Below are 14,616 nucleotides of genomic sequence, written 5' to 3' on the forward strand. Positions count from 1 at the left end.
ATGATACAAACAGATGGAGAGATATACCATGTTCCTGGATTGGAAGAATCAATATTGTGAAAATGCCTATAGTACCCAAAGCAATCTACAGATTCAGTGCCATCCCCATAAAATTACCAGTGGCATTTTTTACAGAACTAGAACAAAAAATCTTAAAATTTGTGTGGAGACACAAAAGACCCCAAATAGCCAAAGCAGTCTTGAGGGAAAAAAACAGAGCTGGAAGAATCAGACTCCCTGACTTCATACTATACTACAAAGCTACAGTAATCAAGACAATATGGTACTGGCACAAAAACAGGAATATAGATCAATGGAACAGAATAGAAAGCCCAGAGATAAACCCACACACCTATGGTCAACTAATCTATGACAAAGGAGGTAAGGATATACAATGGAGAAAAGACAGTCTCTTCAATAAATGGTGCTGGAAAAACTGGACAGTTACATGTAAAAGAATGAAATTAGAACAGTCCCTAACACCATACACAAAAATAAACTCAAAATGGATTTGAGACCTAAATGTAAGACTGGACACTATAAAACTCTTAGAGGAAAACATAGGAAGAATACTCTGACATAAATCACAGCAAGATCTTTTTTGATCCACCTCCTAGAGTTATGGAAATAAAAACAAAAATGAACAAGTGGGACCTAATGAAACTTAAAAGCTTTTGCACAGCAAAGGAAACTACCAGCAAGACGAAAAGACAACCCTCAGAATGGAAGAAAATATTTGCAAATGAATCAATGGACAAAGGATCAATCTCCAAAATATATAAACAGCTCATGCAGCTCAATATTAAAAAAACAAACAACCCAATCCAGAAATGGGCAGAAGACCTAAATAGACATCTCTCCAAAGGAGACATAAAGATGGCCAAGAAGCACATGAAAAGCTGCTCAACATCACTGATTATTAGAGAAATGCAAACCAAAACTACAATGAGGTATCACCTCACACCAGTTAGAATGGGCATCATCAGAAAATCTACGAACAACAAATGCTGGAGAGGGTGTGGAGAAAAGGGAACCCTCTTGCACTGTTGGTGGGAATGTAAATTGATACAGCCACTATGGAGAACAGTATGGAGGTTCCTTAAAAAACTAAAAATAGAATTACCATATGATCCAGCAGTCCCACTACTGGGCATATACCCAGAGAAAACTATAATTCAAAAAGATACATGCACCCCAATGTTCATTGCAGCACTATTTACAATAGCCAGGTCATGGAAGCAACCCAAATGCCCATCAACAGATGAATGGATACAGAAGATGTGCTACATATATACAATGGAATATTACTCAGCCATAAAAAGGAACGAAATTGGGTCATTTGTAGAGACGGGGATGGATGTAGAAACTGTCATACAGAGTGAAGTCAGTCAGAAAGAGAAAAACAAATATCATATATTAACACACATATGTGGAATCTAGAAAAATGGTACAGATGAACCGGTTTGCAGGGCAGAAATAGAAAAACAAGTGTAGAGAACAAACGTATGGACACCAAGGGGGAAAAGTGGTGGTGGGGGGTGGTGGTGGGGGGATGAATTGGGAGATTGGAATGACATATATATACTAATATGTATAAAATAGATAACTAATAAGAACCTGCTGTATAAAAAAATAAATAAAATTAAATTTTTAAAAAAATGGCCTCTTCAGACACAAGGACAAGGATTACACCCAAGGAACAATAGAGCCATCTGATGGAAAAGTCTGGAACTCTGAAGGCTGTGTGGAACAGAAACAACTCTGGGCTTTCACGTAAAAGAGAAATAAACTCCTATCTTTTTAAAGTCTTTGTTAATTTGGATCTTTGTGACTGACAGCTGAACTTAATCCTAACAAATTCAATAAATAAAGCAAAATAGGATGGTGAAGAGATTCCTTTTGATTTAGTCGGAGGGTCATCCCTCTAAAGCAGACTGGAAGAGGATGATACATTCTTTGAGAAAGGAGATGAGGAACTTTTAATTACTATTCCTCCAATATAGTGAGGTAGGTCTGAAGCGTTGTTTGTATGGCATAAATAAGAGTCTTTTAAAGAGTGAACTCAGCTGAGTGGATCAGCTAAGTCTTTGGCATATTCACAGAATGCTGATAGTTGCTATGAAGCCTAATCATGTTGATGACTTGACAGAGTACATGAGCTTACTGAACCATTAACATGCTTTACTGAATGTATGGCTTTAAAAACCTTTGGACTATTTACAGCGTTGCTTTCAACCAATTCTGGGAGGCCCAAGTGGAACCAATTATGATATAACTATAGAAGACTTAAAAAAAAAAATCCATTCCTAAAAGAGTCACACCTGAGAAGATCTGTAAAAGAGTCACTCTCAACAGCATTAATAGGGCCAAATAACCAATGGGATACGTTATATAATCACTCTCAGAAATCTGTTAACTTAAATTATCAGGAATTCCCAGGCAGTCCAATGGTTGGGACTCATTGCTTTCACTGCTGGGAGCCCAGGTTCAAGCCCTGGTTGGGGAACTAAGATCCCACATGCCAAATGGCCACAACAAAACAAAACAAAACAAAAAAGTATCAAGAGGCTTGAAAGATCAAAGAGAGCAGAAGAAAGTTTGTTATAAATCATTTAGATTGACAATTATGATGCAAGATGAAAAAATGGTAAACTTTTCAGCACAGCAATAAAAGTTCTGAATCAACTATAAAATGACTACATTTTTTTTAATTGATGCTTTCTACAAATTATGGGTTGAGCTGGAAAAGTGCACATGGTTCACTAAAACTTCAGAGGCCTCAGGTGGCTTAAAAGTTAAACGGACTTTTAAGATAACCAAAAAGTCCAGAGTATATGCCTAACTAAGGTGAGTAGGTGATAAGACAAATAAGCTGCATCAAAAGCATAGAGCAAAGGGTAATTTTCTCTAACAACCTGTAAATTTATTTACAATCTTCTCATTAGAGGGCACTAATATAAGTAAAGACGGTCCCAGACTTAACAATGGTTCGACTCACGATTTTTCAGCCTTAAAATGCTGCAAAGAGATCTGCATTCAAGAGCAACTGTACTTCGAATTTTGAATTTTGATCTTTTCTTGGACCAGGCAGAGCCACAGCTTCCAGTCAGCCACACAATCACAAGGGTAAGCAATCAATACATTCACAACCATTCTGTACCCAGACAACCATTCTGTTTTTCACTTTCAGTACAGTATTCAATAAATTACTGAGATATTCAACACTTACTATAAAACAGGTTTTGTATTAGATGATTTTGCCCAACTGTAGGCTAATGTAAGTGTTCTGAAGCACTTCTAAGATAGGCTAGGCTAAGCTATGATGTTAGGTAGGTTAGGTGCATTAAATGGTTTTTGATTTATGATATTTTCAACTTAACGATGGATGGGTTGTAAGTTACTGGGACATAACCCCATTGTAAGTCAAGGAAGATCTGTAAGTAGAAAATAAGACTCACAATCACAAATATTCAACTCACTCACAGACTTTCAGTACCTGCATATATCAACGTATGCCTGTACTTTAATCTCACATTTATCACTGAGCTTCCAATTATGAGGAATAAATGTTAGTTTCGTAAGAAAAAAACTGTTCAATTTCAAATAGCGATGACATGTTCCTTGCCTAGGTCAAGTTCCAGAATATCAGTTATGCATTCTCCAAGGAGAAAGAAAATCAAATTTAAAGGAACAGAATTTTCTCAGGTTTGTTTTTCCCAATGATGAGAAATATATTTTTAACTGCAACATGACATAAGTCAGCTTACAAAATGAAGTCTTTACAGCAAGGCATGTGATCCTTTATCCCTCTCAGCAGGCCTCTTCCTAAGTGATAAATTCTTTCCTAAACTAAATTATTCAAAGCTGAACAATAAAATACAGTAGTAGAGAGGACAAAGAAAATGAGAAAAAAATAAGGGGAAGTTTTTTCTTCTTTTTTCCAACAAAAGTAGATACAGAATTGTATAATGCATATATTGTATTTAAGGATATATATTTTAAAGCCCTTAAGATAAAATAACAGAAAGAAAATGCACAAAATATAGTAACTTTACTGGGGTGGTAGAGATTAGTACTAGAGATTTTCCTTTTTTTTCCTGTTTTTCAAATGTTCTCCGACATTAATTTTATCACTATTAAAACCAGAAAGTGAAAATTAAAAATAAGTTAAAAGCAGAAAAAGCCTTTTACTCTTCTCTTTGGAGAAGAGTTGGAGAATAGTGATACTTCAAGCATACTTATTTTGTGCTATGATCTAATGCTTCACCTAGCCTTCCCACCCAGAAGCTTGACAGAAATGCAGTATCTCAGGCCTCACCTCAGATGTACTGAGGCTATATCTTAGTAAGATTTCTAGGGGCACATTAAGCTAGTGAAGCACTGTTCTAGAGTATTCACCTAGAAATAAACACCTATGTTGATTCCTTTCTAAGTCCTTCCTATCTGTTAATCTATAATGATCATGTTCTGGGATTTACCTATTAGATATAGTCATGTAATTCAGTAAATACTGACAATAAGAGATAATAATAGGAATATATTAATCATACCACTACAGTTTGGGTAATTTTTTAAAAGAAAGCATAGTTCCAAACTTCAAACCCAAGCCACCATCCCCTACTACTTTAACCATACTCACTGAAATGAACCAAAGGCAGAATATGAGTACATCAAGGAGTCTTTAAATAAAGCCTGAAACTCATTAATGAGGAAACACTAGAACCTTAGGGTGGCATGACATTACAGTATTGAAATGCCTGAGTAAGTCCTGACTCTGCCTTATGAAGGCAATTTCATTCAGTTACTTTGAAACGTCCATCTAGGGCAGGGTTTCTCAATCTTGGCACTGTTGACAGTTTGGGCTGAATAATTCTTTGTTGTGGAGACTGTCCTGTGCATTGTAGGAGATTTAACAGCAACCCTGGCTTCTATGTACTAAATATCAGTAGTATCTCCCCAGCTGCAACAACCAAAAATGTTTCCTGACATTGCCAAATGTACTCTGGAGGCAACCCTTTCCCTGCAAGCCCTGATGAGAACCACTGATCTAGGAAGAGAACAACCATCAGAAAGGGGTCCTCTCAATATCAATGATCTTATTTGGGATTTTCCCATAAAGACAAATCTAAGAGTATAATTGAGTTCATAAGTTATAGACACATTTGCGAAATCTGGTTTTAAAGCTCTATAAGAACAAGGGCTAGGTCTGTTTTTTTCTGGCTATTGTATTCACAGCAGTTTCTGGCCCATGTCGTGTGTAACAATGTTTGTTAAATGAGCTAAAATATATAGATATTCTACCCTTCGTATTGGGCAGTCAATTATTATTCAATTTTCAGAATAAACTATCATGATTTCTACTACGTGTACTGTCATTGCTTAGATGTATTTCTCCCACCCATTTTACCTAAAAAAAACTTCTACTAGTTAAATCATATCTAAAATTAATTACTAAGACCTATGATGTAACCACTATATCCAAACCAATTACCTGTACACTCTTGGAACATGGGGGATAGCAAAGGGAAGTAGGAAAATTAGCACAAGAAAGTAAACCTCATCAGGAATCTGTGCTGAAGATCTAGCAGCTCAGGGCACTATTTGGAGAAAATAGAAGAAATTTTAGGTGCTGTCACTTTTCTGTTCAGATTGCTCTCTCTTCGCTTGGCTTATTGTTCAAAACTCATCTAAGGCCTCACTCTCTAACTGTTTGCCAAATACTCTAGACAAGTAGTTCTTAAACTTTTTTTTGGAGCCACAGACTCGCTTTCAAAACCTGATGAAATAAATGGCAATTATACATCAATTGAAAAAAAAGGGGGGAAAATCTGATGAAAACTATGAACTCTCTTCCTAGAAAAATGCACTTGCATACAAACTTTACCATAAAATGTGAGGGAGTTTGTGAACCGCCTAAAATCTACTGATGGACAATGGTTTCTCTCATTCCTCCATGACCTTTAGTATTTATTGTCCATACCATACATCTTAGCAATTCAAGTAAGTGGTGAAATTTAGTTTCTCATCCAAGTAACTTAAATCATATAGCTTCTAGTCTGTCAACTGGGCAGCTTGTAGGGTGATTCTGAGAATCTCTTAAAACAGAGTATGTGAGAAAAGTGCTTATGAACTGTAAAGTACTAACAATACATAGCCTTAGGTTATGTTCTTCATTTCTGTCTCTCCAACCAGATTATAAAGAAACTGAGAGTAGGGACTGTATATTTTAACCCTCTTGAATACTTTTTGGTGTCCAGTAAAACTGAATGAATGTTTCTTAATGTCTATCTCAAGCAAGAAACTCTGGCTTATTTCCAGAGTTGAGGGTGGTGGTGGCAGTAACTACCTCTAACCTGCATCCAAAGATAATACAGAGAGACCAAACACTTTATTTGCTTCACAAGAATGTCACTTGCCTAGTCCTATCTTTGTAAGTCATGTATTAGTTCACCTACTCACGTACTCTAGTGCTATAGTTATGGTAGAGAGGTAAACATTTGAAAAAATGAAGGCTTTGTAAATCATGAATTGGAGAGAAAGAGAAAAAATAAATCAATCAAGTTTCTTTCCTTAAAACTGTCATCTGCTAAATTCTTTGAATCATGTTGTCAAGATTCATTGCAAAGAAAATGAACTGTTTTGAGGATCAAGCCAAGAGGTAGTACGTCTAAGCTCTTCTCTTTGCTTAACTTCTTCAAGGAATGTTTCATGGTGAGTTCTACACTAATTTTAATTTTCAGGCAAAAAGTTATGGCACGTAATGAATACCATAATGGACAACAAACCCCAGCTCTGTTAAAAGCCAAGGGACTCTGGATAAACCCTACCTTTTCATGAACTCTTTTCCCTTGACTTTGAGTTGCCTAGCATTTTTGTCCACAGTCCTTCAGATCACATTATCATAAACTTTATTGGTCAGAATTGCATACATAAGTGCCTGTCTTATCTCCTTATCCAGATCAAATTGTGTGTAACATATTTGTGCAGCACAGATTGAGCTATACATTTAGCACTTGCTAAAGGATAGCTGAAATAGAATGAAGTTATATGACTTATCCAGGACTCATTTTCTTCTTCTATAAAAACAATACTAATAATCCCAGTTCCCCAAATGTCTGTATTACCGATCAAATTAACGTGAATGTGATGACAGAAGGCCCCTAATAGTTTATACAGGGAGAAAATAGGCCATTCTTCTCATGGTTAGAAGCCTGTTCCTTGGACATCCTACATATTAATGAGCAGAAGCCAATTCTCACCAGACTATTTCTTTGATAGTTGATAGGAGAAGGAATAGAACCCTGGTCCCTAAAGTCCTGTTCTGTTACTTCTTTTCGCTTTTCCTTGACACTGGCTGCTAGTCCACAGTACTTGGTTCACCCTTTGAGAAAAAGATACCAAGAAGACAAATAAGACACTTATAGAACCAGGGAAGGCACTATGCAAACAAACTACATTAAAGAGCGACTTTCACATTTCTAAATCCTGTGCCTAATTTCCAATTTAAACTGGTAGTGTTAAAAAGAGGCCAACATAGAAATCAGTTAAAAGGATCAAAGTAGGATGAAATCAACAAATAACAAAAGTAAGAGATGAACCAAGAGGTAGATTAGAAGGCTATCAGATATAAGATAAATACCTCTCCCTTCAAAATGACATCTTACAAAGATTAACTGGAGAGAGTGAAAGTTTGTTACGTAAGCCACAAATTCAAGTAAATCCCACAAGTTCAAGTAAATCTACAAATTAAAATCTAGTCTTGATTAATCACAATGCAGGAAAAGAATAAACAAATGGATTACAAATTTGCTGCCAAAATTTGCAATAATTTTGGAATTTAATTATTGGTATAGTTAATACAAACAAGGGGGAAGCCAAAGAACACCTGCAAGTTAGCAGCAGGAAGGCCATAAAACAGAACAAAGAACAAAACTTTACTCCTTAAGGATCATGGTTTTTCTGTGGAAAACATTTTGATGACCCCTTCCCCCTAGAGACACAAAAACATTCTACAAATGATAAAACAAATATTCCTAAATGATACAGTGAGTGATACAGAGCTATTATGAACAGTAATGCTTATTATTTAAGGCACGGTTTAAAGGGTCATTCAAATAATTATTTTATTCCCCATCTTTCAGGCTCTACCCCCACACAAATGTACCCTCCAGTAGTTACTATGGTAAAAACCTACGTATCTATAATCCCTTTTATAAATCAAACCAATGAACGCTCAGACAAAAATCATAAGCTGACATGAATATCCAAGAGAAAATTTATATAGAGCCTAACCAGGAAGAAGTAGAAAAATAAAATACACATACCCCAAAAGGCCAGAACAATAAATTTCGAAACAAATGCACCTGTGGTTATTAAAAAATAAGTTACTGCCCACCTGGTAAAATTATATAGGACCTCCCTTAAAACAACTAACTTACTCCATATTCATCCTTAATGTTCTTCTCTCTACCTCTACTTAGACAAGGTAGTTCAAAGATTTTAGAGGGGAGTTCTTACTTTAGAGAACTAAAACTCTGGGGAGAATGAGTTAGGCAAGTCCTCACCCAGAATTATTAGTCTCTCATAACATTTGACCATTCATTTGCTCATTAATGCAACAAGTTTATATTTGGCATCACTATGCTTGGTATTATCATAAGCACCTGTGACTCAACAAGCAATAAGAATAGCTAATTCCTACTTTCATGGCCCTTACAATCTCGTGAGATGGATAGTTAAACAAGCAACTACAACTGGGATAAGGTATTGTAACAAGGGAAAAGGAAAAGCTATGGAAGGTATGTAATAGGGGAGACTAAGACAGGGAAGTCAAGGAAAAATCTCCACAATCAAGGAACATTTGAGACATGAAGGATGAAAAGGAATTGGTTAGGTTAAGTTTCCCAGGGTAAGCACCTAAGCTTCCTCCTTGCTATTCATATGAAGAATAGTACTCCTTCACCTTCTCTCTTATACCAGTTTGCGGTCTTTGTTTCAGGTTCATCCTGAATAGCTTTGTATACAAGCAGGAAGTAGAACACTACAGAAAAGTCTATTCTGCCACTGTTCCCAATCATTTGGCGGGCAGACTTAGTTGGACCTAACTTCCAGAAGTAAAGTTCAAGTTAACTCAAATTTACACGTAAGGACAGAGCAAATACGGACGTACTTTCTGCATATGAGATACCACTAAATGACAACAACAACAAAAATTTTAAACCTTTCCTTGTGGGATTGAAAACCGATTCTAAAGAGATTTGGTTCTTAAAAAATAAATATATATATTTTTCTGTGTATAGATATATACATATATATGTATAGATATATATATGTAGAGAGAGAGAGAGAGAGAGAGAGAGAGAGTGAACTGAAGAGAAGGCATCTAATAAAGAAATATGAAATAAGGCAGTGAACTCAAGTCTGAGAATTTAAAGAGACACCTTAGACCACCTAGCCATTATTAAGTAGAGACATCCTTAGTGAACATGACTGCTATTCTTATTTAATCTCCAACCAGCCAAGGGCCAAGGTATAAGCTATTTCCTTTGCCTAAAGCCATACCCAGAATCACCGCCTTAGCTGGTTATTTCCAAAGGCTCTGACTCACTGACAAATCTCAAGATGATGATAGGGCTTAGCCTCTTTGAATAAAACAATGTGTGTTTAGTGGGTGAAAGACTGTACACTCAGTGTTCCTTACTCCAAAGTTAGAAGATACTTGACAATCTTCTCAAGTGTCTAAATCTGCACAGAAAAATAGGTTTGAAGTATTGTTTGGCCTTAAAAATAAAACGAGGTATTTCAATTTCTCGTAAACACCTTTGGAAGGTAAAAGCATGAACTAGCCTGATATCTTCATCAAAGGGTTGTTTTTACCAGTAGCACCATTACCTCAGTGTCAGCATATAATATACGTAAAAACAGCACAGTTATTACTCAATTTTTTTATTAATAAAACAGACAGCAGAAAATACATCAACTTTACAAATGTAATTTATCAAGCAAAGAAAACTAGAAGTATTTTTCATTATAAACAAAACAAAGATCCAAAATTGTTGATCCAGAAAGTAGAAATGGATTCATTTAAAATAAACTAAAGCCATGAATGAAAGAAGTTTCAGGCTGAAGCACATGATGTTAGATGATGGCACCTGCTGACTAAATGTAATATTGCATCCCTATATTAGTCATGAATACCTGAAGGAAGAACAAAGTTTCTGGTAGTGTGGACCTAAAAGATCCCCACAATCTCTTAGGAGTAGGGAGTACAGCAGTGTGAAGAGGAAAATGGTGATCAATGGTCAAGGAAAAATTCTGTACTAAAGAACATAACACAAACAAAAAGCAAGCTGATAGAGGTGTACTAATCAATGTTGGTAATATATAATCCCAAGGAGTCCAAACTTAACTTTCATTTAGTCTTTTGGATTTTAATTTTTAGGTATATTGTATCTAATTTCACCATGAAAAATAAAACTAAAGTAGGATTCCCTTGACATAAATTGTCATAAAGGAAAAGTATACTCTGAAAACTAACAGAGAGATTTCATGAATGTTTCTTCACTGAGAAACAGCATGGTTAGGGAAAGAGAATGAGTTTTACAGCCAGGGAAAATTGTGCTCAACCCTCTAACCCTCCTACTTGAGTTGTATGACCTTGAGTACATTGTTCAACACCGCTAAACCTTTTTCCTCATTTATGTACCTTAAAATAATATTTTAAGAACTGGCACATAAGAGGCACTCAACAAGTGACTATTATTAGAATTATTATGGAATTGCTATATTTTTCCCAGGAAGACTTTTGATCAATAAAACTGCATGTTACTATGCCAGAAAATACCCGACCAGTTAAAAATTCCTTAATTCCTTTGGAATTGCTGGTTCTAAGGACTTCTTTTTTGTTCAGTAGAAAGAGTTTTAAATAAGGAAAAAGAACATATCTTTTCAGATATTTTATTTTGTTAACTTCCAGAAGATAGGACATACTACCATTCTGGCATATCTCACATTTAATACCCCATAGGCAGATACATTCCTTTGTCAGATAGGACTGTGCTTTCCCATATATCCATAACAACCAGCAGAAACTGGCCAGCTTTGCTCAAAATTGTAAGCTGGGCTATCCCATTCTGGTGGTATGATGCAAGGAACAGGTTAATCCCTCCGACATTTAAAATGCATATGCTGTGCAAGAGCTAGAAAATCAGCCAGTACCACCTAACCCTACAATGTTATTCTCACTTCTTTCTGAATCAAATTAGCTAATCAACTCCTTTAACAAGAGGCCATTCTAATACTCCATCAGGTAAAAGAGAAGAGCATAGACTTGTTCTCTTTAAGGCTGGAACACAACTACTGAGCCTTTTCTGAATAAGATCTATTCTTTATGCATGTCCCCGTGATTTCACAAGCTGTGGCATTTAAATAAATTTACAGGCTTGGGATGGTTTCCTAAAGAAAACATGAAGCTTGTATTCGCTGCTTCAAGGAAAGAAGAAAGGAAATGGCACCCAACCCAACTAAGCAGAGTAACTGTAACAGCAGTTTCAGAAATGTGCTAACCCAATTTCAGGCGCAGTTTTCTGGCCCTTCAAAGACTGGAAATTAATGCAAGCATCCCAGACTTGATTTCTCTTGGGAATGCAGAGACAGTTAAAATTTTCTCCAAGCTAAGCTTCATTTATCTACTTATGTTATTAGAAACAGTGGAATAAAATTAATATAAAAATTTAAAAATAAATATACATACCTTTTTGTTTATAAAGTCATTGGCTTCCATTAGAAATCAAGTTTTAAGGAAGGCTACCAACAAAACTTATTTTTAAAAAAAGAAGAAGAAATAACAATGCCCTAGATCACAGAAAATTAGGGGAAAAAACCATAGCTATTATTATGATAAATTCTACAGCAAAATTCAAAACCATTTTGGATTTCTCAGTTATTGGGAATTACACCTATTAATAACAATATCTTTATTATACTTTTTGATTCATCAGTTTTAAAAACCACTATCTGAAAACAACTCTATCAGTTAGACAGAATTAGTTCTATTTTACATATGAAAAACTGAGAAAGATATGTTAAGTGACTTTCCTAACACTACAAAACTAGTTAATGGATAGTCAGAACTGGTACCTAGGTTTCCTAACTCCTAGGTCTTTCTACTAATCTGGAACCCCACTAATTCAATAGGTAAAATCGCACCTGCTCTGACTGAAGTGGATACTGGGGCCAGAGCCCGGTACACCTATGCTCCACCTTTCCTCCCCCATGATGGACTTTGAGGCACTTCTGGGGATCATCATGACTCAAAAAAAAACCAACAACAACAAAACACAGCATAAAACACCACCATCAAAGTTCATATTTCTGACTCATTCCCTATGGGAAATCCATAAAGTTAATCTAATCTAAATATGAACAAGACTAATAAAATAACACTTTTCACAGTTACCACAAACATATATTGATGGGAGTAAAAGTAAAAGTTACATCTGATATGTACCGTTCCAAAGATAATGAATACATAGAGTTTACTAATTACTGAACTACTCCCATGATATTGTGTGATATAACAGGAAGAAAGGAGGAGCATTTCATTCTTTGGCAATACTGTCACCTCATTTACAATGCTGACATAAAGACACTAGTTAAGTCATTTGTTTCCAACGTTAAATATAGCCACCTTTCTTCAAATAAAATTTAACTAAAATCTTAAATGGAAATTATAAGCTATTCTAGTTAAATGGGGTGGAACGGGGTGGGGCAGTGCCAAAAAGTCAGCCAAGCCTCTCCAAAACTGCTGCAGACTCTAGGAACACTAAAATGGAAGAACAGCTGGCCAGAGTAAAGGATTATTTCAAGATTTACCAGCAGTTTCTGAAATATAAATGGTGAACAGCATACACTGTTGATGGACTGACACCTGAAGTAGAAGCAGAGGCAACAGCGCTTGATTTTTAGGCATAAATAAATGGACTTGAGTGCAAAGTACAGCATAAACTTCTAGTCCACACCCACGTGAGTAACCATTATATAATAACTCAGTATGCTCTGCAAAAGGACTACTGTCAGAGGCACACACAAGGCTCATAAATCAAAGAAGTATTATTTCTTAAAATACCAGCACAAACTTTCCAGGGTTAGAGCAGTTATCAACTAGCAGGCCAAGTTTATTAATCCCAAGTGTCAAATAGAGAGCAAACCTCAAACTTAACTTACCTTTCAAAATAAACCTTAAATTCGGAAGAGAACCAGGATGAAGATGATTGATAGAGCAAATATAAAACCACCAAACAATGAGAGACTGCAACTACAAAAAGCATCAGGAAAGTCAGAGCTGATCTCAAAGTTTAAATCATACAAGGTCAGAAAAAAAAAAACACAACAAACCAATAACACTTGTATCAGCTCCAGAGAAGCCAATATCAGCTCCACTACTTTCTCACCACCAAACACATTATATCAAATAAACTAGCTGTTGTACCTAAACATATATCCTGAAATTGTAACGCATGATAATTTAAAGACTATGTGGTCTTCTGAAAAGGACAGCATACTGGGAGATGACTTTGTTTTCTTCTTGCCTGTGCTACAGATTACCCATGTGAGCTAAAGCAAGAGGAGAAAGGTGAGTAGAAGTGTAATTAAAGCAAATCCTATCAGCAGAAATCATCTAAGAACTATAGTTTCTTCACTCATCTCTGGTAAATTAGTCCTTATACCAGATATTCTTGCTTTCAAAGAATCAGTAAATCAGCTCCTGTAATATTTCAAAGAATCAGTAAATCAGCTCCTGTAATATTCATGTAATTTACTAACTTAAAGTTAGTAAAAAATAGTAACTGAATACAGAGTAGTCATAAATGGCCCAGGAATCCAAAAATGAAATTTAAGGTAATATACTTTTATTTCTGCCCTGTTTTAAAGAGGTTAAACCAGTAGAAAAAGAGCAGCAAGGGGAAGTCTATATGAGTGGATTAGGTTCCACTAAAGTAAACAATTCTCAATTTCAAAGAACATAGTTTGGGCTTCGAAAAACAGATATATGGCTTTTAACTCCTATGAGTCAGTGGTTTCTAGCACAATCAAATTTGAAGTAATTCTTCCTAAGAGCAATTCACAAAATCGGGCAGTTTATAATCATTTGACAATCAATCACAGGCATATTCTGAGTATTTTCTATATGTTCAGTGTAAAATATATATCAGACAGTTCCTGTACTCAAAAAGAAATTAAATTCAACTATAAAAATAAGAAACCATATGGTAGAAGAACTTGCAAAGTATAAAGGGACATGTATTGATAATTGTTAGACTGTGTTACACAAACTAAAGTGCCAGAAGACTATAAAGGAAAGGTTGACCATGTAGTAGAAAAGGCCGTTTCACAGAAACAATAATCAACTAAGTGTTGCTGTCAATGTGATAGCAGATGTTCTCAAAAGCAAATTAAAAAAAAAAAAATATATATATATATATATATATATATATATTTATTTATTTATTTATTTGGCTGCACTGGGTCTTAGTTGCGGCATGCGGGATTCTACTTCCCTGACCAGGATCAAACCCGGGCCCCGTGCTTTGGGAGCATGGAGTCTTAATCGCTGGA

General features: G+C 35.6%; 1 protein-coding gene across 7 annotated transcripts in view; it reads right to left on the reverse strand.

Moving 5' to 3' along the window:
- Positions 1-14,616, reverse strand: part of COMMD1 (copper metabolism domain containing 1) — a 155,091-nt gene that overhangs the window by 47,372 nt on the left and 93,103 nt on the right. The window contains exon 3 of one of the 7 annotated variants that reach the window (XM_019942562.3): positions 7,284-7,381. The exons of the other annotated variants lie outside the window; for them this stretch is intronic. Coding sequence (XP_019798121.1) covers positions 7,358-7,381 — 24 coding nt within the window. The 3' untranslated portion in view covers positions 7,284-7,357. Of the gene's footprint in view, positions 1-7,283; positions 7,382-14,616 lie in introns of those variants that run through there. 7 annotated transcript variants of the gene reach the window in all.

This window comes from Tursiops truncatus, chromosome 14 (assembly GCF_011762595.2).
Source record: "Tursiops truncatus isolate mTurTru1 chromosome 14, mTurTru1.mat.Y, whole genome shotgun sequence".
Classification (NCBI taxonomy): Eukaryota; Metazoa; Chordata; class Mammalia; order Artiodactyla; family Delphinidae; genus Tursiops; species Tursiops truncatus.